The sequence below is a fragment of the Gigantopelta aegis genome, chromosome 4 (assembly GCF_016097555.1).
Source record: "Gigantopelta aegis isolate Gae_Host chromosome 4, Gae_host_genome, whole genome shotgun sequence".
NCBI lineage: Eukaryota > Metazoa > Mollusca > Gastropoda > Neomphalida > Peltospiridae > Gigantopelta > Gigantopelta aegis.
The window spans coordinates 111757188-111784968 of NC_054702.1; the positions used below are offsets into that span (position 1 = coordinate 111757188).

Consider the following 27781-nt stretch of genomic DNA (forward strand, 5'->3'; position numbering starts at 1 on the left):
CAATGCCCGTAAATGTTATGTGAATATTATCAGATTACAACTATTTTATGTTTCGACTTTTTTAATTTAGCCATTTTCTTCTTTCTTGTTGTTGTGAGATGGTTATTTCAGAATTCATGATGCAACCCCTGCAATTGCCCACAGCAATCGGCAATGACATGGAGATTCCAGTGGAGTTTTTAATTTATGACACATTTTTTCTTGCTGTGGACTATATATTTTGTTTAATTTTTCTCACTTGCTGGGGTTGATGATAATACATACTGTGTCATAGCTTCTGGTCAACAACGTAACTTGACTTTTTTTAAAAGACATACAACCTCAAATATTTTATACACATACCTTCTGGATATAATAACTAGCAAATAAACATATTTTATTCTCATATATTCTAAAGAAAAAAAAGAAATAATGACTCCACACTTTCTTTCAGAATTTCAAATAAAACCAACAATCACAATCCAAATTAGTCTGAAAAATAACAATAGGTTAGGACTGTAAAAAAAAATAAACCTATGTCAAAATTTTTGAAAATCGTACAGGCCATTCTTAAAAGAATATAAGAACCAATCAGATATTTTGTGTATGGTCACCATTCAGTTTCTAATCAGCCCAAAAAAGAAAATTTCATCAGGACCATTCAGGAAAAAAAATCTATGCTGTTTCAATCAGTGAAAGTAAAAGTGTCTAGAGCCAGTAAAAGGTTTCAAATCGGAAAAAGCAAAAAACCTATTAAGTCAGACTTAGATTAAGTACCAGTACCGGTTATAACATGATGCAGTGCAGTTTTTCTTGAAACCTGTTACAAGTATAAACTGTCTGCACACATGTATTAACAGGGAATATTTTGTTTTCAAAATTTTGATTAGCAACTGTTGTTAATGAATTGAAAATTGATTAGTAACTACTGTTTAGCATTTTAGAATTGTGTAGCAATGTCTGAAACTTGCACAGCACAATGTTCTCTTATTACTCATATATGGAATGGCTGGGTTGGGATTTTTAATGACACTGGCATATTTTAATCTCTGGAAGTAACCTGATTTTGTTTTGTTTAACAAGACATTAGCATATTTTAAATTATGACTAGTTGGTTGTATGGCTTAATATAATTTATAAAGCATTAATTGTTAATTTGAATTTTGCCAGCTCTCAATTACAAAGAATAAACGCTTCTCAAATGGATATTGATATTTCTCAAATCTAATTATCATGTAAGCCTGTCATATAAGTTCCAAAGCTTGTAACTGGTTGGTTAATATTAGCTGTTGATGTTGTCAGTAGTTAAGATAAATAAACCAATGTACTGGAGTCTTTACTAGGCCACAGTATCATTCAGATAGCACGTGACATTTGTAGATGATGGTAATAGCATGGTCTATTAAATAACTGCCAATTACAGCCATATTACAATGGTGTGTTAATTACAATGACATTAAATATTGCCACGTTATAATGAGATCAAAGAAAGATAAAATAATGATGCAGTAACAAACCAATAGTTAAAATGACAGAGAATAACAACTTTAGAGACTGTGTCACTGAGTAAATTGACAATTGATAAATGCTTCACTGATATATTTACCTCAATTAGTTAAAAGGTTTATTCTTGAATTACTATAATTAGTTTACTGTTTACACTACAAACAGGTTTACATGTATATTGATAAAGCACCAAGTTGTAAGATGCCCAGTGTTAAAACTTTCGCTGGCTGGAATGTGAAGGACAAACCGTCTGATTACCTCGCTTGCAGACAAAATGAGAAAGGAAAAAACTGCACAGAATCATTAATCTCAGCTGTGGGCAATGAAAGGAGCTTGATAAAGTCATGGCATTGTGACAAGAAAAGTGCATTAATGATAAATTTCATTTCTAGTTGTCTCGGCTTCAAACAAATCACAAAATCCCCAAGGAATATAATTTGCTCTTCACATTTCAAATAGTTTGCCTTGACTTCAGGCATTAGTCAACCTATGCATGCAAATTGCAATGCAAATACACAATTATAAAATGTGTACACATGAAAAAAGTAAAATGTTGAAGATGCAGCATGTTCAAAAAATTTAGGAATATTGCCTGAACGTGCAGACACTGACCATGACTATTATTATTGATTAGGGTTTTTTAAATGTCAAGCACTGATTCAATTTCTAAAGTAGAGATAAATCATGTTGTATCAAACTCATATGACTCGTTTTGCTTTACATAATTTTGATTATTCTTTTTGAACTGGAAATATTCAAATTTGATTTTATTTATTCATATATTAATATAAAAAATATGCACTATACAAAGTTACCCCAAATCACATAGATGTATACAGCATGATATAAATGTCTGAACATGACTACCTTGACATGCAGAGGTGCACAAATAGATTGTCCGCATGCCCGGGACAACCAAAATATGTTGCGGGCAACCATTCTTAATCAAACAGTTGCCCGACAGGCAACTAAGAAAATCATAAAAGAAATCAAATGAAAAACAAAACTTCACGACACTCGGACAGTCAGGGGCAATTCAAAAGTATCAGCACTGACAACTTGACCGACAGGCAATAGGCAATATAAATATCCACCCTAACGTTGCCATTCACTCAGCGTTCACCGTGCATGATTTTGGCTGGCGCTTGGAAAAGCCATATGCCAGATATTTCATCCCGAAACTAGCTGGTTCCTACCAATTCTCACTAAAAAATATTTCCTATTCACCCTAATAACCTTGTTGACGCATCCCAATACTGACAACTTGTTTTACCGAGTGTGATTGTGACACCATCTGGCAAGCTTTATTCTAATTAATAATGAAATATTTCTTAAATGTTGTCATTATTAACTTTACTTCATAACGAGTTCTGCATTTTGTAAAACATGTTTTTCATGTTTTAAGTTCTTCATATTTTCATGAATTAAATTGTATTTTTGTTAAATGTTTTAGTAATATAATCAATATAAAATATGTATTTGGTGGTGAAATAATCCGGATAGGGACAAACTACTAGTACTAAGTAGGGTCGATTTGACATGAGAGAAAACCTTTGGTATCACTGAAAATGCAGATCAGGCCTGCTACTCGTGATCGTCACTTGTACACTGTTTTACAGAGTATTCACGTGCTTTTCTCACTCTAAGGAGACGTTCAACAATGAAGCAATTCCTGCGGTGTTTTGCGTCATTTGAATTGTACGCATTATTGAATGGTGGGCGTTATTTGTTAACAATTATGAATTCTTTTAAAAACAATATCTTGTAATATTACTCGTGTTTAATTTGTTCGATCTCATACACAGAAATTGAGAAGTCGTTAAAATATTGCGCTGAATAATGTTGGCTAAAGTACATCACAATCTTTGGGAATGGATGATGCAGCCATTGAAATGAGTATTACATAATTTTAGAGTTTGTTCGCCCCCTTTTTTGGAGGGGGTGAAGTGTGTGTGTGCATGTGTTTGCGTGTGTGTGCATGTAACTGTTGAACTACCCCTTCCCAGATTGATTAGCTTGTCTTTGTTTTAATAACTGAAAATCCTGTAACTCTGACCATGACAGCCCAAGCGAAGATGAGCTGTAGATAAATAATGTTAAAAAAAGAATAAAACTAAACTGGCAAGTAATGATAATAATAAAAATATTTTAATTTAAATTTCAGTTTCATTTTAATGACAGTTCAAAATTATATTCATAAAACTTTTATGAAATATGTGGGTAACCAAGAGATGATGTTGGGCAACCAAACTTCAGCTACTGGTTGCCGGGCAACCATCACAATTTCACATTTGTGCACCCCTGACATGTACCATGATTTTTCCTATAAAGACACATAATCCACATAATATAACAGCATATTATGCATTCTAGACATAGCTAAAGTTCCGGAACATGAAATGATTCACTTACACATATTGTATTGCACATTTTTAGCAACACTATTCTGTGTATCTGATTTGTGAAGAAAAAAAAACATTGCAGATGGCTAATACTGTAATCTTTATAGCGCTGTTTTCACAAATGAATTTTTTTGCACCAGGGCCATGATGGAATGGTACAAACTGATGCTGCCAGTCTTGATGTTGTAACACTCTGGAGAGTTTAGCAACAGGATCAAAATACCAGACTAGCTCATGTGATGTGACATCAACAATATAATGTAAATCCACTTGTTGACTGTAAGTTCTGCAGATCACAGAATCCCTGGCTTAAGAGCAATCAGAGGCAGGATATGAGGAATCCGATATGTGGCCACGGTTTCTGACCATGGTAACCAGCAGTACATCCAATCAACATCCAACATCGTGTCACGAACCAAAGTCTGGATTGCTATCCCTTTTACAAATAAGTCGAGATTATACCACATCATTTTGAGGTGATGTCTTCGTTGTACTCGTTTGCAGTTAAGTGTTGGTAGCATGATGGTATGGGAAGGTGTGACTGCTCATCATCAAACCAAGCTGACGTCATCAGTAGCAGTGTGACAAGTATTCCGTACCATGATGAAATTTTCCACACTCATGGTATCCCTTTCCTACACTCACTGACAAGACACACTGCTGCTTCAGGATACACATCCTCATCTCACAAGTGTAGTTAGTCACCACCTTCCTTCTCAACACACTTCTCCATCAGTTTCATCTTACCTTTTACCCTTAGATATGTCTGGGCTGAAATGGAGAGACTACTATGCCATCTTCTAAATCCACCACTGACATTGGTTCAGTCCAATATCAATCTGGAATAAAATCCCTGACACTTTCTTTTAACTATCTAGTTTTTTTCAATGAGGCACAAGTATGTACTTATGCTGATGATGATCGTGTCAAATACTGACATGAACAGCCTTTGGCATCACATCTCTTTATATTACTGTATTCATCAGCATGCTGTACACACTTGTAATCAGGGCTAATTTGCCAAATAATTATCAAACTTCAAAAACTGCAGAAACCAAGATTTTAGTCAAATATTAAAAATATTGGTTAATACAAGAAATTATTTCAAAAAATTAAAATAATATTTCAATTTTGCTAATAGTTTTTAAAATTGACAACTGGCCAACTTGGCGAGTAGTACAGCTAGCATAATAATGAAATATTTCCAAAAGTTCTTGTTTACTAAATATGACTGATGTAAATCAATGCCACCACCAATTTGTTTCATATGGTACTCAATGTGGGGTAACTTTATATACAGATAGTGCAGTTACTTTTGTTTAAAAGTGTATCATTACAATATATAAGGAGACTTGATTAAAAAAGACCTACTAATGTATGATGTGACAGTGATAATAAGAATATCCAGGCAACTCCTGTAGGAAAGAATATTGAAGACATGTCATTCACCTTGCAAGTACTTCATCCTTTGTACTAAGATGTCACTGAACCTGGTATATAAATATCTACATCTACATACACAATATACTTTGTTCTTCATATTAACAACATAGAAATACTCACCTCATTAACAAGAAATAATATTTGTGTGATTGCAACTTCTGCATCATGCATACAGTGGCTGTCCACTCCCGGTCTACCTAATCTGCATTTCTGTTAAGGAATATTACAGGTACATGCTCATTAAACAAACATCATTAAATATGTGAATGGGCAAACATGCACTAACTATTAAGCTTATAATAATCAGCAAGTGGCATATTACTGCCGATTTTCAATCAGTTTTTAGAAAGGTCCTTGGGTGAACCTGAGAATTCAAGCTCCACAAAGTTTCAGGACAAAATATTCAATGATACTGAAAACAGGACCTTCTAAAATTGCTAACTTAATACACCAGCTGATTCATTTACTTTTTAATTAATGCACTGCAAGCACATGTCCTCTCCAATGCCAAAGAGAGCCAAATTCTTCCATTAGCGGGCAAGGTAATGGTTTAATTTTGGGGGGAATTCAGTGGAAGATTACTGGTGGACTACCTTCCAAAAGGCCAAACAATAACGTGGAAATACCATGCTAACTTGCTGAAGTAGCAGCATGAAAACATCCAAGTTGCCAACATCTGATGGAACAGCACACCTTTCATGGGGCTTCTGTGGTGTCACTGAATGAATGGATGTTTAACAACACCCCAGCACAAAAATAGAGATTGGGTGCTGTTCCATCAGATAAAAGTTGGATTTGGACAAATGTTTTCACTGCTTGGATTAAAAAATGCATGAATCAGCTGGTGTATTTAGTATAATTAAACTTGTTGCAACTTTCTAAGAGTTGAACTTACAAAGTGCAAAGTTTTATTAGTGTAACTTATTCCCTTCATAGTCAGGCCGAGAACCTTTCAGTCACCCCTCGTACACGCATATTGACTATTTTACCAATCAATAATAACGTCCTGTAGTCAGGATGACAATACACAAGATCAGTACAACATATGCCAGGTACATACATTTACAACTGTTTATTTTTAACCATATGGTCGTATTGATAATGTTAATATTCAGGTATATATTACCTGACAAACAAAACAATAATTGAAAATGTCCGAGTTGACACATGTATTAAAATGTGAACACTTGGCAGATTTAGGCATAGCTTTAGGATCAATATCAGTTGTTTATTGATTGTACTCATTACAGAATATCTGTACAAGAACATGACAACATGGTTTAAATTGAGGTGGAAAATATAAATAATACATGCAGGAAATGTGACATTTAAATTAACTATCGTAACCACATAACATGTTATTTCTATGTTCAATACACTTTACCAGTAAATAATAAATGCACTATTTTTTTTTTAACTATGTAATTAAATCAAATTTAAAGATGGGAGAATCTAAGAAATTGTTATAAAATATATTCTTATATAATTATATCACTGAAAATGTTGGGGGTTGAACACCTGTTTTGTTTGTTTTTGTTAAAGTGAAATAATGTTTTGTTATTGTATACTGTAAAATCCAGAACACCGCTTTTAATTATTTCCATATTTTCAGTCACCTATTTGATAAGTTTAACACTACAAGATAAAAAAGACATTTGACAAAATATTCCAAGATACCTGCTCATCAATCAAACTAACATACATGTATCATGTAGTTTTGAATTATTAGTTTTTTATACCGAGTTTTCCAATAAAAATCAAATACATTAAATTTTGCTATTCACCTCAGGTGTAGGCTCCAGCCCTGTGCATCCACACCCACCCACCTTAATCAGTGAAACTGCTACAACTCACACATCCAGCGCTCTCAACAAAAGCTATTATTACATGTATATACATGAAGTCATTTAATCATAAAGACCTTCCGACACACTGAAAAAAAAGAAGCAAGTTTGTATTATGTTTAAACCAAGGTCCATTTCATCAAAATGTTGCCAATTTGTAAAATACCATTGACTCATTGCAGAGATTATGACATTGACAGTGCTAATTTGTAAAATGCCATCGACTCATTGCAGAGATTATGACATTGACAGTGCTAATGAAAAGATCAGTCATATTACTCCACTTAAGATGGTATTTGCAACAGTTAAAAGACAAGTGGATCTCCTTATTAATTTAAGAGCTTCTTAATGTGTATTTGCACAGGTGTAAGCACTGCTATCGTAATCACAAGGCAGAATAAAAGAAAACTAACACACTGTTAGGACAATACTACTAAGCCAATAGCATTTTGTCTATCTGTTCTCCATTTCTGTTCCTGGGATTAATATCCCCACTACATGAATTTCAATCAAAAGTTAATGTTACTATTGATCATAAATGCAAGCTAATATCGTCTTGAATTGCTTTTATTCAATGAATGCTTTTAAAAAGGCAAAGAATGTGTCTCTGGAGTAAAATCAGAGTCGATTGTGTAGCGTAAAATCAATACAATGTCTTATGTTGTACATGAGTTGTGGGCCCTGACAAAACTGAGACACGTCGAATATATCACACAGCAAAGTGCTGCTACGGTAACATGATCCACATTTCAGCCGAGATCTAACACAATTATTACACGATCATAAAATATCTGAATTTCAACAAATATCTACGTAATGTAACAACACAGTGATGAGACAACAATGCAGATTTACTGATCATATTGGCTAGCAGACTGTGCTATTCCATTACATTACTGCTTAACACTATTCTCTAAACAACTGTAGATTTGAATATGAAAGATCACCTTATTGTTTATTAATCTGAAAGCAAACGGAAAGAAACTTTTTATTTAACAACACTAAACACTTTTTTATTTATAGTTACATGGAGTTAGACATATGATTACGGTCCACAGAGATGAGAGAGGAAACCCACTGCCTCTGGCATAATATCCTGAATTACGATGGTCATCCATACATTCAAGAATGGCTGACAGTATGTCTGTCATGATGGACTTTGGCATTAGTAAGATGGGGGACATTTGGTACATAACTGTAAACAATCCTCAGACATACTGGTGGCTATTAGTATGGCTGTAAAACATGACCATGTAATCTCTTATTCAATCAGAAGTTGTAAACAAATAATTAATTGTTAAAAAAATTAAATGTACACATTGATAATGTGAATATTTTAAGTATTCATTTCAAAACGTTCCAGTGATCATAAATACATCGTAAAACATTATAATGAGAAAGGAACAAGTTTTAGTGAATAGACAGTGGTCTAGCTTTACACTACAATAGCTCTTTCTTCAGTGTCACATGTGGCATGTGAAATGTATCTGAAAAACAACTTCTACTTAAGGACTTCAGTCTTTTATGTGTAGTAATGTACTATTAATAGTAGCATTCACATACAACCAGATGTAAATGTATACTGGATGTACTTTACTATAGATACTGTAGATGTTCAAGACAAAACAGTCACCCAGCTGTAGTGACCATGACATTGAAGGATTTCGTGTAAACAATATATCTTAGCAAGTTAGTGGTGTATATGATGTGTGTATGACATAAAGGAGAAAGTGTTCTCAGACTGACCAACAAAAAACAAAAATAATTTTGTTTATTCAATATCTTGGCATATGAAGGTTACACAACACCATTAATTTTGTTTGCACAATGACTTTATACATGGAGTCAATCACAACTACTAACACTTTCACACATGTCCACCCCAGTCCTAAAAGGGTATATATATATATTTAAAATGTTGATTTTAAAAGAGATTTTTATGAAGATTTATTTTTTCAGTTAAGGACTACTCACCAGCATATGATTTGTATCCTTGTTATATGTGGCAATGTTAATCATATTAAAATGCCCCCAATTATGTACATAACTGTTTGTTTTACAAAAAAAATATTACCATCACTGCAATAGTTACATGAAATGCATTTTTGTTAAGTAGTAATGATTTGATGATTATTAAAATTTTGAACTGTGGGTCCCTTCAAGTAAATACCAATAACATTTGATGTAAACAATGTACAGCCATCTGCACATGAGGCTACATACATGTACTATTAAATCAAATCCCACAATCGCAGTGTTAACCTAACACTTGAACAGGACAGTCAAGTTCATGTTGTTGTTTTGGCTACATGAGAAGGCATCCTTGACTACGTTAGACCATGATAATTTTAATGGCACCCTATATTTCAAGCACAAAATTACCTGGTTCATAGGCACTAGGTCAAATCAAGTTACATCAATATACTGGAGAGATAAAACAATAGTTAATGGAAAGTCTTATCACAAATCTGACTCAATGGAAAGAATAACAGTGTTGGGCACTCTTATTTATATTCATTCCTCTATACCAATTTTTGACTGAAGGGACATGTAAAAAAACAAATTATGAAACATTTGCAGGCATCAAATAAATAACACCCGCAAATCTAAAAACTTAAAACAGTTAAATTCATCGTAACCCGAAGCAATTTTTTTTACAATATGAAAACCAAGAGTTTACAAATTTGTGAAATAATTTTCCTTTGGAAAAAACACACCTGCATGACAGGCCCCAAAGTTTAAACGTAACCGACATGGCACACTGCATTATGGGAAGCCTTATAATACACAAATTGTGGGGTCCTAACAGGGAGGCTTGGTATGGGTGGCAAGCCTTCCTTAAATAATTGAGGTTTTGCAGATAATGGAAAAAACCACTTATATTGAAAGAGATACCCAACTACAAGCCTACCATAGACCCTTGAAATGTTAACTTGACATGCCCCACTTTCTAATGACATTACTAACTTTGTGGCTGTTAATTATTGTCAATTTGATGCCCACAAAACAATTCTTATTAACCAATCACATTATAGAACATATTTACAATTAAAGTGGACAAAACTTCAAACTTTAAACCCCCAAAAATCTTATTTAATATAGTGCCATCAGTATTCCTATATATCATGTAGGTGTTTATACAAACATGACACAGTACACCTGGACTGAGCTGGACTATGATCAGATGTCTAACAAGCATGAAACACACTGTACAGAACTCAAGTAGGACCCTGTCTGCTGTGTCAAAACCATTAAACATACTGCACCCAGACCGAGTTGGACATGCTAAGTAGGCTCAGCAACAAAGCTCTGGTGTGATCAATAAGTGCTCTGGAGTTAAAATCATCTCAGATCATAGCAGTGATAAAACTATTATCACTAACAGATTTCTGGCAAGTTTCTGTCTGTTAGTTCATACATGATGCCTATATATAGATGTATAAAAATATTTGCCATTTCATTCATGTTACTTTTTATTCTAGGTATATGTACTGTAAACATTTTTGTGAAATATATTCTCAACCTATTACTTTTTTTTACAATGACTGTTTTGTTTAACGACACTATATACCACATTGATTTATTAATCATTGGCTATTGGATGTCAAACATCTGGTCATTTTGATTCGTAGTCTTCAGAGAAAAACCTGCTATATCTTTCCATTACTAACAAGGGATCTTTTATATGCATTTTTCCACAGACAGGACAGCACATACTGCAGCCTTTGATATACCAATAGAGATACACTGGCTGGAATGAGAAACAGCCCTATGGGTCCACTGATGAGGAGTGATCCTAGACCAACCATGTATTTACCACTGGGCTACATGCACCCCCCCCCCCCCCACCTCTCTTTTATTTTACTTAGAATTCTTAGAGGAAACCCACTACAATGCATTTTCCTAGTCAGGACAGCACATACCATAGCCTTTTGATATATCAGTCGTGATGCACTGGCTGGGATGGAGAACTTCCCAATCAGAGAATGGGTCCACACAGGTGATTCAATCAAGCAAGTGCTCTACCGACTCAGGTAGATCACGCCCCAGTCAAATCTGAACCCAACATTAAAAAACATTTAGCTCTTTGCTGTATCTGTATGTATGTATTTTATTAATCAAGTAAATTTTGTTTTTATTTAATGACGCCGCTAGAGCACATTGATTTTTTTATCTTATCATCGGCTATTGGACATCAAACATATGGTCATTCTGACAGTTTTTAGAGGAAACCTGCTGTCGCCACATAGGCTACTCTTTTTACGACAGGCAGCAAGGGATCTTTTATTTGCGCTTCCCACAGGCAGGATAGCACAGACCATGGCCTTTGTTGAACCAGTTATGGATCACTGGTCGGTGCAAGTGGTTTACACCTACCCATTGAGCCTTGCGGAGCACTCACTCAGGGTTTGGAGTCGGTATCTCGATTAAAAATCCCATGCCTCGACTGGGATCCGAACCCAGTACCTACCAGCCTGTAGACCGATGGCCTGCCACGACGCTACCGAGGTCGGTTTTATTAATCAAAACGCTTAGATTAGGACTCCAACAAGAGGCTTATTTCAATCCTAAAATAACAGGAAGTAAGCCCTGGGAGGGGGGCTAAAAACATCAGGAAACAGCAGTACAACATCTTCTCAAGCTGGACCACAAAAGGGACTTTTTTCTTTGGGGGGGGGGGGGGTCTTTTTTGTCTTTTTTTTTTATAAATGATTGAATTTGGACCTGAAATTAATGAAAAAAGGTTTGGGGGTTTTTATTTTAAAATTAACATAATGCTAATAACAAAAAGCTCACTTTCTTCTTTTTTCTATACCATACATGTATTTGATACGCAACAACAAATGAGTAAATAATGAGAACACTCCGCATCTCCTTTCCTAGAGTTTACCATTTAATCCACATGAACATCGCTATGGCTATCTTGAAAATATTCTCTTAGTTCTACACTGTCAGCATAGCCCGGGGCTACAAAACATGCAAGTCCCTTTTCAACCCTCCAAACTTGTCATAATATATTAATATATATATTTTTTTAATGATCAGCATATTAGCTTGCCACAATTTGTAGCAACATTTACAACTCTAGCTTGCCACTCTTTGCAGCAACAGTTACAGTCTCCAGCTTGAGCTCCTCAGGTGCAGCCTCAAGACTTGTTCCAGCCATCTCTGCAAAAGCCAAGTGTTGGCATAACACAGTAAGACACAGCACATCAGTGCCAATCCACAGGTACTTATGTACATGTCCTGTACCTGGTAATGAAGTCTGGTAGCTATGCTACAATACTAAATACAGCTGGTACTTGAAGACTGCCATACTTGCGAGTGCCAGCAAGTAGAAGCACTTGAGGCAACAGACTGAAGCCCTTGGCAGGATTTCGAACACACTGAATATACGTAGGCTGCTTCCAGCTTGTGATAAAAGCTTTTCAAGACCAAATTGCTTCAAACTGCAGATAATTCTAGGAGCGAGGAGCAGGACGATCTGTACATGTTTGTTTGCTTGTGACTGAACATACAGCAGCCAGCTTGATCAATACTGATGCGCCCTAAGAAATCACCCATTTACCTTAGTTCAATTACAACATGGCAGAGCTGTATAGTTGAATTGATCAATAAAATCAGCGCCTTTCAATGGAAAATACATTTCATCAAAGATCACAAGTTGTCATAACAAAAAAAGGTAAAATATACAGCCTTTCAACCATAGGCTACAAAATAACACACATTTTATAAACACAGAAACTGTGTTCAACAACTTTCATGATCTTACAGATATATATATATGGCCAAGAATTGCCTCCCAACAGTTGCCATAACATTAAGTAGGTCAATATATTGACAATACATGTTGGTCACAAATTAATTTTGTGTTTATTGGTTTGAGACAACAACCTACACATATTGTAAATGAGCACACAGGAGAAATCTGCTACACGATGTATCTATTGATTTACACCAACTCAAAATGCAGAGCATTACAGCAGCAGGACAAACAGTAAGATTAACTAACCTAACCTGTTCGTCTGCCGTCTGCAACGTTTGTCTCCACCAAAACTAATACTTATTCAAATAATGTGCTAAATAAAATATTACATGTCATCGGGTCCTAAACTCTGGAAAAGGAAATGAACATAATAAGCTTCAAGATGTTCCTATCAAAATGAAAATAACCCACGAGGATGAAAATGTGAATTAACTGACCGATATGCCCAATACACATGATACATGGAAGATACAAAGAAAGCAATCCCAGAAGCCATGGGACAAGGACGTTTCATCTGGTAAATAATTTGCCCAATGCTGGCTGGGCTTATCAAGTCAGTCATCATAGAGGGAACAGATGTCTATCGATACTGGTTGATCAAGGAGCCTGCCAAACCAATATTGAGACAAACCCCCCAGTGATCCAGACTACACGTTCATAACTGACAAACCCCAATCAGTGAGAGAACAAATAAACCAACAGCAGAAATCTCTTCTAGTTGGCCTACTTGCGATACTGCTGGTAGATGTTAGATTTTGTAACTGAGGAAGGTTCCCCATATTGTAATAGAACTGAGCCTCAAATGTTCTAGTGTGACATATCTGTCAAACTTAGTCATTTTTATATGTCACATTTTATATTTCAGTGGTTTGGCTTCATATCATATCAAGGAACATTTTGTTTTCAAAATCTTGATTAGATATTTCTAGTCAATTACAAATTGATTAGCAACTACAGTTTGATGTTTTAAAACTGTGTAGGGATCTCTGAAACTTGCGTAATGAATCGCGACACGATAATGAACAAAATGTTCCCTGCATATTTAGCATAATTCATCAATGCATAAAAATAAGCATATGGTGAACAACCGGCTATTTTTATTTATGCAAGCACAAAAGTCAAAATTCACGTCATAAAAAGGGTTAATGCAAAAATAAATTTAAAATTACGTACAATATAGTCTATTTTGATTTGTACATTTGTTTTGTTTTTGAGTGGGGTTTTTTTTCGTATTATTAAAAAAACTGACATCTTGCTAGGACTGAACATTCAGTAAATTTTACATGAACCTTAAATGAGTTATGGCAAATAAAACTCTTAATTTACGCACAAACTAAATGACCACCACTGGAATCTGAACCATTTCTTCTCACTTGACAGATTTATATACAATTTTTCCTTTCTCCATATCAGTATCAAAAGACATTTGAACCAATTGTAATACCTCATGAAATATGCAACATTATAAATCTTAGCATAGCACTTCAACAAACCTTTCTTTTGATCTAGAGTTGACACAATCTTGTTTGACCCATAAAGTAGACCCACCAACAAAATAGGTCAATTAATAGAATCACTGAGGACTCACTACATTTAGTGAATGGTCATATTTGGTCAAACTCTGACAAATGCCAAGGTCATATCACAAAAATCACCCATAGAAACAACTGTTGGAAAAATCAAGGAACCGAGTTGTTTATACTCACTATCAGGTAATCCACCATTACAATGCAGTGAACATTTTGATTAGCAATATTTCTAGTCAAATAAAAAGGTACTGGTATTAGCAACTACTGTTTAATGTTTTAAAATTGTGTAGCCATCTCTAAAACTTGCATAGCAAATCGTGACGCGATACTTAACAAAATATTCCCTGCAATGATTATCGGAAAAAAGTTTCTGTTGGGTTCTAATGGTCAAAGGGCATGGAACCAAAAGGCATTTCCCATAAAAAAATATAAAATCCTGAAGCTTTTTTGGTTGAAATAAAATTTAATAAAACAGTACAGGGCATTAAAAAATCCAAATTCATACATATACACTATATCTATTTTTACTAATTACATATTGGTAGAGATGCATGGCAAAATATATTTTGGTAAGAGTCAACGTTCATTAATTATGACTATAATCATGACATCAAAAGAACTGCTGTTTCGATATACAGTGGAACCCTCAAAACCAGACACTTGGTAAACTGGAATTCCCTCAAAACCAGATGTGTTTCACTGGCTGTGATTGACAAATCTTGATCTTTTAACATTAAAATTTCATCCCTTTAAGATTTCATCCTTTTAAATCGTGAACTCCTCTAAACTGAACTCCGAATTAATAATAGTAGTTTTTATATTAATTTCTACATAAGTTTTGAACTGTCACCATGTTAAATTTTATAAACAACCCATTTTATACACATTTTATTTTGGGGTTTTTTTACAGTTCAATCACTTTTTTCAAAATCAATATACAGATTAGAATTATATTTTATAATATTAAAAACCTCAGTAAACCGGATCCCCCTAAAAACCGTCTTTTAACTTGGTCCCATGACTGCCCTGTTTAGAGTGGTTTCACTGTATATGATATGCTGTTTAAAAAAACGTGTCATATCAACTCATCTGTTGCCTTCTGCAACATATTGTCATACTGACTTTTTACAAATATCAATAAATGTTTAACACAACATATACAAAAACATCCTAACATAAGATGGTTATTTTATTATATTTCTGGAAGGTTTTAATCAGCAATTTTTGACCTTTGACAAGACTACTTCACAGCTGCCAACATTTAAAAACGGGAAAGAGTAATAATTTTCGAGTGAATTGTGACCCGTCGTATAAACCCGACAATAATTATTTATTAACCATGGGGTGCATTTTCAAATAAACTGTAAAACAACGCTTAAACTAATACATTTTATTTGTTATTACAAGTATACTATGTACATCATCAACTTCACCAGATTAACACCACAATCCTTAATATGCATTGTATTATATTACTGTTTAACAGCAAAACATTTATTTTTCGTGGAGTTTTTTGTACGTGGCACTTTTGGCCACAGCCAGAAAAGCTCCAGAATGCTTCTGTTGGAAACATGTTGTTCCTCTGGCATTGAGGGACACTTTGTGTACCAACAAGCTGCTTAGCGGTTTGGTGGACATGCTTGGTTGGATGGTGGTCTTCGTTTTGGTGACAAATGAAAAAATCCTTTCAGTCAGCGTTGTGCGCGCAAAAAAACTTCTGTGCGAATGTGCGGCTAGTTGGGCGAGTCCAATTTACGTGATTCGTAGGGTTGGTAGGTTATTACAAAAAAAACCAGGAAAACGCGGATTTGCCATAATCTTTCAGTTTACGGGCGTAATGGCGTAATAAAGAGATGGAAAATCGTAATGATTCCGCATAAATCGTAATGGTTGGCAGCCCTGCTACTTGCAAAAACAAATGTTTAACAGTGATGTCTAATGCTGATACAATATTCATGTGCGAGTCTTTGATTGTTTTGTTTAACGACACCACTAGAGCACATTGACTTATTAATTATCGGCTATTGGATATCAAACATTTGGTCATTCGAGTCTTAGAAAGGAAACCCACTACAGTTTTTCATTAGTAGCAAGGGATCTTTGTTATGCACCATCCCAAAGACAGGCTAGCACATACCAGTCATGGTGCACTTTATCACTGGGCTATGTCCCGCCCCTACATGCTAGTCAGTCTAGCTGCTTCTGCATACACAGTGTAAGCTTTCCGACTGGTAATTGTCCGTGGTTTAAAGCTGGTGTACTGGTATAACGTATACATGCAGGGTTCATATGCCTAGTGCCAGCTTCAGCCAATGATTCAAATACAGCTCAATGAGGAGGTGCAAGACCTCTACAATTCTCTCACCAATTTCAAACCATTCATCTCTCTCTTTCTTTACAAACAACCCAGACAAAAAGGGTTGTCTACCCAGAACTGTGTGCCTCAATCTTAAGTAGTTATAATAATCAATTGAAAAGAATCATGGCTTCAGACAGTTAATTTTATATAACTTGTGGGCTCAGTGCTCAAACTTAACAGCACTGAAGACAGCTGTCTCTGCAGTATGAAATGCAGTAGTTCAGGATAAAAATTAGTTCCATCATTTGAAGGGATAATGTTTTTGTTTTTCTATTTGTTTCAAAGGTTACTGTTTAGAATTGCTGTAGGCAGGCTTGAAGGTTGCATAGTACCAAAGAAGAGAGTACCGTGTCAAAGTTCGACGTGCACCGTCAAATATTTACGGAGTAAAAGCAGCTGTGGGTGTGATTGGTAGTAATATGTGACATTGATTATTTGTGCAAATACTATTATCCACTGACAATAAATAAATACACTTTTATTTGTTATACAGTTGTTATGCAGTATATACCAGAGGTTGAAACTAATGCGGGGTACCCCCAAAAATGGAACTGCAATTTTCAGCAAAAATGACGGTTGCTATTAAAAACATAAATTAAATCTCTTAAATGATACGTGACCCCCCATTTTCTTGCAGCTAGATCAGATGTGAGGTGCCACACTTTCTATTGCTGTACTTCCTGGGTGTGTTGAAATGCTGCTTATATCAGTTTTATTAGTAAACGTTAACATTATCGGCACTAGGAATTGATTTGGTCTAATGGAACCTGAAATTGCTGTCTGTGAGCATTTCACTATGGCAAAAATATTTCAAAATTACTGCAGGTAACAAATTCTAAAGTTGAAGCCACCTAATATTATATCCATATTAGTTGTCATCACAACTTTCTTTTTAATGTATTCATGACATAGTTTTCAGACCCAATAATTCACTGTCCTTCGACAGATTCAAGGACATATATGTATACAAGTAACATCAACATTAAAAAATACAATTACAGGCTTGCCACATTTGATCTTGGAATTCTGTCAAACCAATGTTTTTAACTTGTTTTAAACCTACAGGCTGAGATTTTTTCACTTCCATCCCAAATGGTCTGTTCACGAACTACAATTGAATACACACAAGAAGAAATTACCAATTAACGAAAAACAATTATGTTAGCTACGGGAGTGTTGTATGTTACTGGCTGGCCGACTGTTGTTAACTCTACCCCTCTCTGAAGAAGCAACAGCAGGCAATTACAGGCTCTCCAGGATGTCTTAACCAACACAACCACTGATCTTTGTCACCAACCTACATGCTTTAAGAAAAGGGCAACAAATTGTAACAAGAGATCCACAGGCCTTGATGCTCAGCTGCATGACGATTCCTAAGCAAAGTAGGAAGTGTTCTGCTGTATCTATCACATGAATGAGACACTTTGTTTTTACATGGCAAACTGAAGATGTTTTAATGCATTTAAAAGTAGGAAGTGTTCTGCTGTATCTATCACATGAATGAGACACTTTGTTTTTACATGGCAAACTGAAGATGTTTTAATGCAGTTAAAAGTAGGAAGTGTTCTGCTGTATCTATCACATGAATGAGACACTTTGTTTTTACATGGCAAACTGAAGATGTTTTAATGCATTTAAAAGTAGGAAGTGTTCTGCTGTATCTATCACATGAATGAGACACTTTGTTTTTACATGGCAAACTGAAGATGTTTTAATGCATTTAAAAGTAGGAAGTGTTCTGCTGTATCTATCACATGAATGAGACACTTTGTTTTTACATGGCAAACTGAAGATGTTTTAATGCATTTAAAAGGAGGAAGTGTTCTGCTGTATCTATCACATGAATGAGACACTTTGTTTTTACATGGCAAACTGAAGATGTTTTAATGCAGTTAAAAGTAGGAAGTGTTCTGCTGTATCTATCACATGAATGAGACACTTTGTTTTTACATGGCAAACTGAAGATGTTTTAATGCAGTTAAAAGTAGGAAGTGTTCTGCTGTATCTATCACATGAATGAGACACTTTGTTTTTACATGGCAAACTGAAGATGTTTTAATGCATTTAAAAGTAGGAAGTGTTCTGCTGTATCTATCACATGAATGAGACACTTTGTTTTTACATGGCAAACTGAAGATGTTTTAATGCATTTAAAAGTAGGAAGTGTTCTGCTGTATCTATCACATGAATGAGACACTTTGTTTTTACATGGCAAACTGAAGATGTTTTAATGCAGTTAAAAGCAGTGCAGAAATGTGTAAGATACAGCCATTTCATAGAACACACTCATCTTTTCTTGTTTAAACATAGTTGCAGCCTTCAATATACCATTCTGGAGTACTGGCTGGGACAGGATAAAAATATGACCAAAAACAGAGCTACATACTTGTTTTGGACAGAACTTTCTGACAAAGTCAGAGGTAATTGTGTCCACAACAAGCATGCCTGAACAGTTCTCGGAGGCAAGCTTGCCAAAAATTACTCATTTCCAGAGTTCCATCCCACCTTAGCACAATAAAGAAATGTACATTATAATAATGAGTTAGCATACTGGAGAAACCTGTTTGACAAGGCTTTGTTGGGGAGGGGGTAGGTGCTCAAAAGTATAAACATTAACATAAGTATGCTGCAGGAGCATCTGTACTTCTTTAATGTTTTAATTAAAAAGACTTTTATTTACCAGCAATTTTCATAAAGGAAACATTTAAAATTACAATTCTAATTCACCAGGCATTCAAGGACTCCAAGAATTGTTATAAATTAGTGGAATGACTGGTTCTAAGAAATCAACACACCTGACAAATTTAAGACATTCATTTTTATTGCAATCAAATAAAATAATGGCTTGGCCAACAGCTTCAACAACCTGGTCTTTATATGGACAGCAAACAGCTTTGTAAACATCTTGAACAACCTGGCTTTTATTTGAAAAGTAAAATTGTTATTTAATAAGCCAAAGCATGCAACGCATGAGGCTGCCCGGCTTTTATTAACATTTCTCAATCAATCACGAGGAACTGAGGACTGTGTCAGCTTTTATTGATATGGCAATGTTATACAATGTCATAATTTCATTTTACCATCTGCTGCCAACAACAGATCACTGCTTCTGATGAGGTCCTGCCAACAGAGTACAGCGGCCTAATATAACTTCTATAAATAGAGTAAATGTATTCTCAGTAAAGCATACAATAAACTAAGCCGGTGATTATATGAGCTCCTGCACTAAGCTCAGACATTAGCACAAGTTATTACTATGAGCATCTCCTCAAAATACACTGACACATTTTTTTGCTGTATCAACTGTGCATTTCCATGTTAGAACACATTTAGGCTGTTGGCTGTTGGCTATTTACTGGTAACTGGAATTATGTTCAGTTATTCTTTATTATAAACTAATTTAGATACTTATAATCCAATTAAGTTTCAAGACCATTGTTCTTGGCCATCATCTCAGCTAAATGGGCCGGTTGTCCAAGACAGTGGGTTAATGGTTGGTTGGTTGGTGGTTAGTGAGAGAAGTCGGTTAAAGTTTGTTTTGTTTAACATCACCACTACAGAATAGTGAATTAATAATCATTGGCTATTGGAAGTTAAACTTGATAATTCTGACATTTAGTTTTAGAGGAAACCCACTATATTTAGAAGCAAGGGATGACAGGAGAGCATATACACAAATCATGGGACGCTAGTTGGGATGGGGAAAGTGTCCACCAGTGTGATTAAATCCTATGACCCAGGCATCTCAGGTGAGAGATATACTGACAGCCAGATCCCCCACCCCCACCCACCCCAGAGATCTCAGTGTAACAGCATCACACCGGTGTTGTATTACACCTCCTGACTGAGCCAGATCCCCCCGCCCCAGAGACCTCAGTGTAGCAGCCTTACACCTGTGTTGTATTACACCTCACTGAGCCAGATCCCCCCCCACCCCCCCAAGACCTTAGTGTAGTGGTCTTACACCTGTGTTGTTGTATTACACCTCCTGACTGAGCCAGATCCCACCCACCCCAGAGATCTTAGTGTAGTGGCCTTACACCTGTGTTGTTGTATTACACCTGACTGAGCCAGATCCCACCCACCCCAGAGATCTTAGTGTAGTGGCCTTACACCTGTGTTGTTGTATTACACCTGACTGAGCCAGATCCCACCCACCCCCGGTCCCAGAGACCTCAGTGTAGTGGCCTTACACCTGTGTTGTTGTATTACACCTCCTGAGCCAGATCCCACCCACCCCCCGCCCCAGAGACCTCAGTGTAGTGACCTTACACCTGTGTTGTTGTATTACACCTCCTAATGAAGCTGTTAAAACACACTGTAGGTGGAAGCCAGGATTGGGAAGGAAGGAAATGTTTTATTTAACGACGCACTCAACACATTTTATTTATGGTTATATGGCGTCGGACATATGGTGAAAGCCCACACAGAGGGAGGAAACCCACTGTCGCCACTTCATGGGCTACTCTTTTCGATTAGCAGCAAGGGATCTTTTATATGCACTATCCCATAGACAGGATAGCATATACCACGGCCTTTGATGTACCAGTCGTGGTGTACTCGCTGGAGCGAGAAATAGCCCAATGAGCCCACTGATGGGGATCGATCCCAAACTGACCATGCATCAGCGAGCGCTTTACCACAGGGCTATGTCTCACCCCACTAGGATTGGGATGCAAACCCAGTACCCAACAGCCTTAATGCCAGATGAAGCTCCTTGATCCAGGGTTTAAGCTGTTGTCCATCAAATTGGCAATTGGAATTTGGCAAATATATTTTATCAATTCACAAAATGGCTTAGTCAAAATTGCATGCCCTTTGAATATCTAACATTATTTTGGATTGTAGTCTAATTAAAAGCTGAATTTTCTCCAGATTTTACCAACCAAATTTGCCAAATCATTAATAATTTTTGGGTGTCCAGATTAAAACCTGCTATATCACCGAAGACTATTTTCTAGTTGCAACCACAACATGTGACATAATTCATGTAGATTTCTACTGCATACAATTTAATAAACAGTTCTCGGTAAATGAAATGAAAAACAATGAGAACAATGATATGAATAATGCATATAAAAGTGACACTAATACACATCATTATGTATCGGTATGTCAGTGAAAGGATATTTAAAAGTAAAAATAATAGTTCTTAATTTGATAAGGTTACCAGGCCGGTATTTTATATTAACTCATACATGGGTTACCAGATATTACTAAGAATGTTTATTTGTGCCCAGTAACAGTACCGGTAACTGTCATCATGCAATACTCTGTCCAAACCACAACCTGTGTAATCCAGGCTCAAAATTCATTTTGTGGAGTTGGAAGCAATCTTTGCTCTCCAGTTTCAGTCTTATTAGAAGCAATGTGGATGGCTCAAGACAACCATGGATAACAGGTTATAATTTATATTATCACTACTGAATAAAATTAATTCTGTACATCTGGACTACTGTCAGAAATAAGATGGAAAGTATGTTTTAATTTTAAGTAACATGCCCCCTGTACATTTTTAACATTGGTTAATTTAAGATTTATAGAGTGTGGTCCATTATTTTCAATTCAAAATGAAAACTAATAAAACTACATGCTTATCAACAATTACAATTAATCAACATCATTAGAATAAACTATATATAACATTATATATTATACACATTATATTAACAGCTATGGGATTATTTAAGATATAATGTCTGTTAAAATTCTACCTATAAAGTACCAAATGCCCATCAAACTGTCAAAATATATTACCAGTAGACTCAATCACAATGTTTCTTTTGTGACAATAGCTTGGGTGCCAAATGACTAATCCGGCATTTTGTATACCGGCACATTTCATCAGTTACCCTCAGATGAAGGGCATATGTTTTATCATGTTTGCATGTACAAAACTTGAAGGTAAAAATAATGACTGACAATTGCTGAAATCAGAACAGCAAAACAAATATATTTTAACATGTAGTATCATGTCAGATGACAGCAATAAAGATCTGGTCTCAAAACTAGTGTGTGCTCTTCACTGGGAACTTTACAAGGAATTAAACTTCACCAACAAGTGTCCAGCAGCTTGGAGCCTAGACAACACTAATCACAGCAGCTTTGCGAGGATGAGATGAGATTAACAGAATATCAATACCGAAGCCTGATGGTTAGAATTAATAGCCCATGACTTGTGACAGTCAGTCCCGTCTGGAATACAGAGTAAGAAGAATACTACAACTGTATACATCTAGCTTTCAGACAGAAAACTCGGACATGGGTGGGGGGTGGGATGTAACGTACAATGGATACATGTACATAATAATAAATAGCAACTAGGTCAACTGCTATACAATTACAACTATTTTCACTATAACTATATGCAGGTAAGATTATGCAGAAAAATCACATTTCAATGTCTACATTAAATCTCAACATCCTCTTGTCCCAAAGGACGAGTGTCTAGCCACTGTTACTTGTCCTATCAAAATGTGCTTGTCTGATGCAAATATTTCTTTTTAAAGAGTTGATCAATATTTAACTGGTCTCTTGTTAAGACAGCAAACCATCTGCTCGATTAAACATACCTCTCAAACATTAGATTAATTAATAAATCATCATTTAGTCAATACATTGTCAGACATATTGTTAGAATAATTTGTTTTGTTCTACATCCCAAAACACAGCCGGACCAAGCAAACAATATTTTAACATAGTCCTGATTTGTTTTCTGACACCCAATAGCTGATGGTTTTTATGCTGGAGTATCATTAAACATTCATTCATTTCTCCATTGAATTCAATTTTCTTTATTTCTAATATCTGATTGTATACATGTACTTGCTGCACATACCGACTGAAAATTTAGTGTCAGTTGAGGTTAAATTTTGATAAATGCAAATTATAATTTCTTTACATAGAAAGCATTCTGAGAGTAATGCTAAAGCAATGTAACATTCCCTACCAGGCACAACAAATTTTCGTATCTCTTAAAGTCAAAAGTTGGTTTGTTTTGTTTAATGATTTATTAATCATCAGCTATTGGATGTCAAACATATGGTCATTTTGACAGTCTTAGAAAGAAAACCTGCTACATTTTTCCATAAGTAGTAAGGGATCTTTTTTATGCAGCATCCCAAAGACAGGATAGCACATACCATGGCCTTTGATATATGGTACCAGTCATGGTGCACTGGCTAGAACAAGAAATAGCCAATAAGTCCACCAGTGGGGATTGATCCTAGACTGACCACGTATTTGGCAATCACTTTACCACTGCTGTGTCCCATCCATCTTAAATTCAAGGGCCACAAGGGTAAAAAATTAATCTGTAATAGAACATGGTAATTCTATATACAAAATTTCCACTTGATAATAATATCTTACGGCATTAAAAAAAAAAGGATGGAAAACAAATATTCGTATCTCCTAAGTTCAAGGGCCATAACTCTGTCAAAGATTAATAAATCAACATGAAAGTCAAACTTGATCTGTAACAGCACATGTTAAAGCTATAAACAAAATGTCAGCTCAATATCTCGAGACATTGTGGATAAAACATCTGAAAAATTATGTCACACGGATGGAATGACAGACAAATGGACAGACAAAAGGATGGAGATGAAACCTATAGTGCCCTCTGGTGGGACCAGTAGGGAACTAATAACAGGGGCTTACTTATATGGCTTGACAAATATATATGATTCATCAGACCTCATGCAAGCACACTAAGTACTTCAGACCTCATGCAAGCACACTAAGTACTACAAATTATAAAAATAAATTCACATTCATTAATCCATACATTGTACTTGTGACATCACATTATTGTTCTAGGTGTAGATTATTTTTCAAGAATCAACACCTGTGAAACAATGCAATTTGAATTTTTTATGCGGTCAGGTCACGGATTCAAACCCACTACTGACAGAACTTAATCGCTGTAAACAAGTACAACACTTTAGCCCAGGAGGCCAAACATCTGCATCATCAAAAAACCATGTAATTTAAGCTTCATAAACTTGATACTAGTGTAGTCATGCATTTCTGGCAGAACTGCTGGGGATTTCGTGACCAAATCATTCAGGTTAGGTCCGAAAGGATCCTATGGTTTTGGGTTATTAGTGTTGTAAATATTCTTTGCCATTTTAACCAATATTTTCATATAAAAAGATAAATAGCAGTTAATTTAGCAGTAACATAATAAGTTTTAATGAATAATGGATAAGTTAGAGTATAATGAATAATGGATTAAATGTAGATTCATGAAAAATAAGTAACTCTCCCCTACGCGGCTCGTGAATTATTGTTTATAAATCTACACCCCCTTGTACATTCTCCATTATGTACAAAGTGACCTGGGTCCAATCATGTCATTGTGGTTTGATGCTAGTAATGTAGGTAAAAAAAACACCTCACCTTGTTACACACCAGTATCACTTTTTAATTTATTCAAAATTACTCCAATAAAAGGTATATAATGGAAAGAACATTATGTACATGAATATACAAGCAAGTTGTCAAAGGGACATGCACGGATGCAGTCAAGTATGGCTTGTGGTGAGCTATGCATATGCTATGCAACAATATTCAATTAATTATGCACATTAAAGCTTTTAAAATATGAACAATTGTATTCATCTTAATTTAATAAAACAGAAAAAACATGTAGGCTATTATATATAACAGTTGCAGCCATTTTGTTTCCACTGAATCTGCCCACTGATTAGGAAACCTGAGCCTTGACTAAGGTGGATTATAAAACCATGTTCATTTTTATGTTTTTTTCTTCCATAGAAAATGTACAAATTAACCAGTTACATATAACAAAATGCTATATATATTTATTTATTTTTGGGGGGGGGGGGGGGGGGGGGGGGGCTTTACCAGGATTTATTCAGAATATTTTGACATGGTCCTATGACTGATGAGATTGGGATAATTAGTGCAATGCAATCATAACTGGGACTTTTCTTTTTTTAGACTACTTAAGTTAATGATGCAATACACCATTATTAAATGAATATATTAGAAAAGACATAATTTTAAAAATATTTAGACATCAATTTGTGAATTTTCTGTACCACTTGCTTTTGTGAAGGGGTCAATTGTTAAGTACTGCAGAATGCCTTGATAAATTAATGTAATTCTGTTCTGTTGCCTCAAGATACACATTGTACACCAATGCAAAACATCTGAACAACTTGTGTAGGGTCAAGGATCTCAAAGGTTGTATTTTCATAATGGAAATATTTAATATTAAAAATTTAGCAAGTGACCTTCAGTAGCATCACAAACTGCAACTTCGCTTAGTACTACTTGTGGATTTATCACTGTAGGATATCATCTTGATCAGGAATTAAGCATCAGGATAGTGAGACCACACAGACAGTCTTCGCCAGGAAAGGCGAGCGATCGCTCGAGCTCGCCTCCACACTCGCCTGGAAAGTCTTAGGCGATCTATGAATCGATCGCCTTGCAATAAACTTTTAATTATTTTTTTTTAACTTCTAGCTCCTTTTCTCTCTGATTTTGACACAACAAAACTATCTCACAAATCGGACACAAAAAACTATCTCACAAATAAATATGCGTAGTAACTATCGCGAACTGTTGTGTTTATTTGCATAGTAACAATCTCGAACTGATGTTTTTCTTTGAAACTCTTTGTTTGCACCGTTATCACGGAAACTCATTCGGAACTCCTCGACAGAATCTACGAACATCACATCTAGGAACATCTCGGCTGATACCAGAGAAATCGTGATGGGCCGAGATATTCCGAATGAGACATTACAACGGTCTGATATCGACCGAAGTGTTCCGAATTAGTGGGAGCGTGTGTGTTTTTTCAATGGTGGGAAAAGGTAATTCTGTGGAATTAAAAATATTTAAAGCATAGCCGATGACTGACCATTTTGGTTACAAAATCACAGAGAAAAGTGGTAGAAGTTACGTCAATTTTGTTTGGTGCAAATTATGTGCAAAATACAGGGATTTGTAAAGCGAGCGTCACAAACTACATCAACGGCACGAGTATAGTGACAAAGTGTAATACCTCCCGGCATTATTTAGTAAATAGTACATATACATTTATTGAGGAGAGTGATTGCTCGCCTAGCACCATTTCAGGAGAGTGATCTTCAGCTCGCCTTGAATTTGCTCATGGCGAAGACTGCAGACAGCTGATACTGCCACCTTGACCTTTTCCCAACTAATCCTATATATGTTCCATGGAAAAAAAAGTGGGTTCAATAACTGCTAAATATTGTAACTCAAAAATATTTTGTTGTCTGGGAAACCTATGCTCGTATCTTGCTATGTTCCAAACAATTTGTTAAAAAGTTATGTCGTTTATTTTCTACCAAAACTATTTAGACTAATTTTACAGAACACAAAGCCAAGTTCAACAATCAAAAGGAAGGTGTTTAAAATATAGACCATGTCATATATATATATATATATACTCTTCAAAAGAAGAAACGCAAAACCACATTGTCGTAACATTTGGAGAATTGATTTAATTATTGAATGGTGAGTCCGATAATTACCAAATGTTGCAGGATTGTTCACAATTCACTCTAGTCCATTGTGAGTAAGTGATAGGACACACCACCAAGGTCAAGGTCATCTGGAGTCAATACCGGGTGTGGCTTCCGCGTGTGTTGACAACTGCCTGGCACCGCCTGCCCATTGAAGCAACCAGAGTACGGATGACGTCCCGGGGGATGGTGGCCCACTCGGCCTGCAAGGCTGCTGCCAGCTCGGGCAGGGTCTGGGGCTGTGGTTGTCGCTGTCGGAGGCGTCGGTCCAACTCGTCCCATAGATGCTCAATTGGGTTCAAATCCGGTGATATCGATGGCCAAGGAAGGACATTAATGTTGTTGTTCTGTAGGAAAGCCGTTGTGAGACGTGCTGTGTGAGGCCTGGCGTTGTCATGTTGGAACACTGCGCTGGCGTTGGCCATA

The 27781-nt window shown here is 35.8% G+C and overlaps 1 protein-coding gene across 4 annotated transcripts in view; it reads right to left on the minus strand.

The window, feature by feature from the left end:
* The window catches only part of LOC121371784 (syntaxin-binding protein 5-like), a 93222-nt gene that overhangs the window by 54748 nt on the left and 10693 nt on the right, over nucleotides 1-27781 (minus strand). For all 4 annotated transcript variants that reach the window (XM_041497923.1, XM_041497925.1, XM_041497924.1 and 1 more), the window contains exon 3: nucleotides 5451-5532. In XM_041497923.1, coding sequence (XP_041353857.1) covers nucleotides 5451-5532 — 82 coding nt within the window. The remainder of the gene's footprint in view (nucleotides 1-5450; nucleotides 5533-27781) is intronic.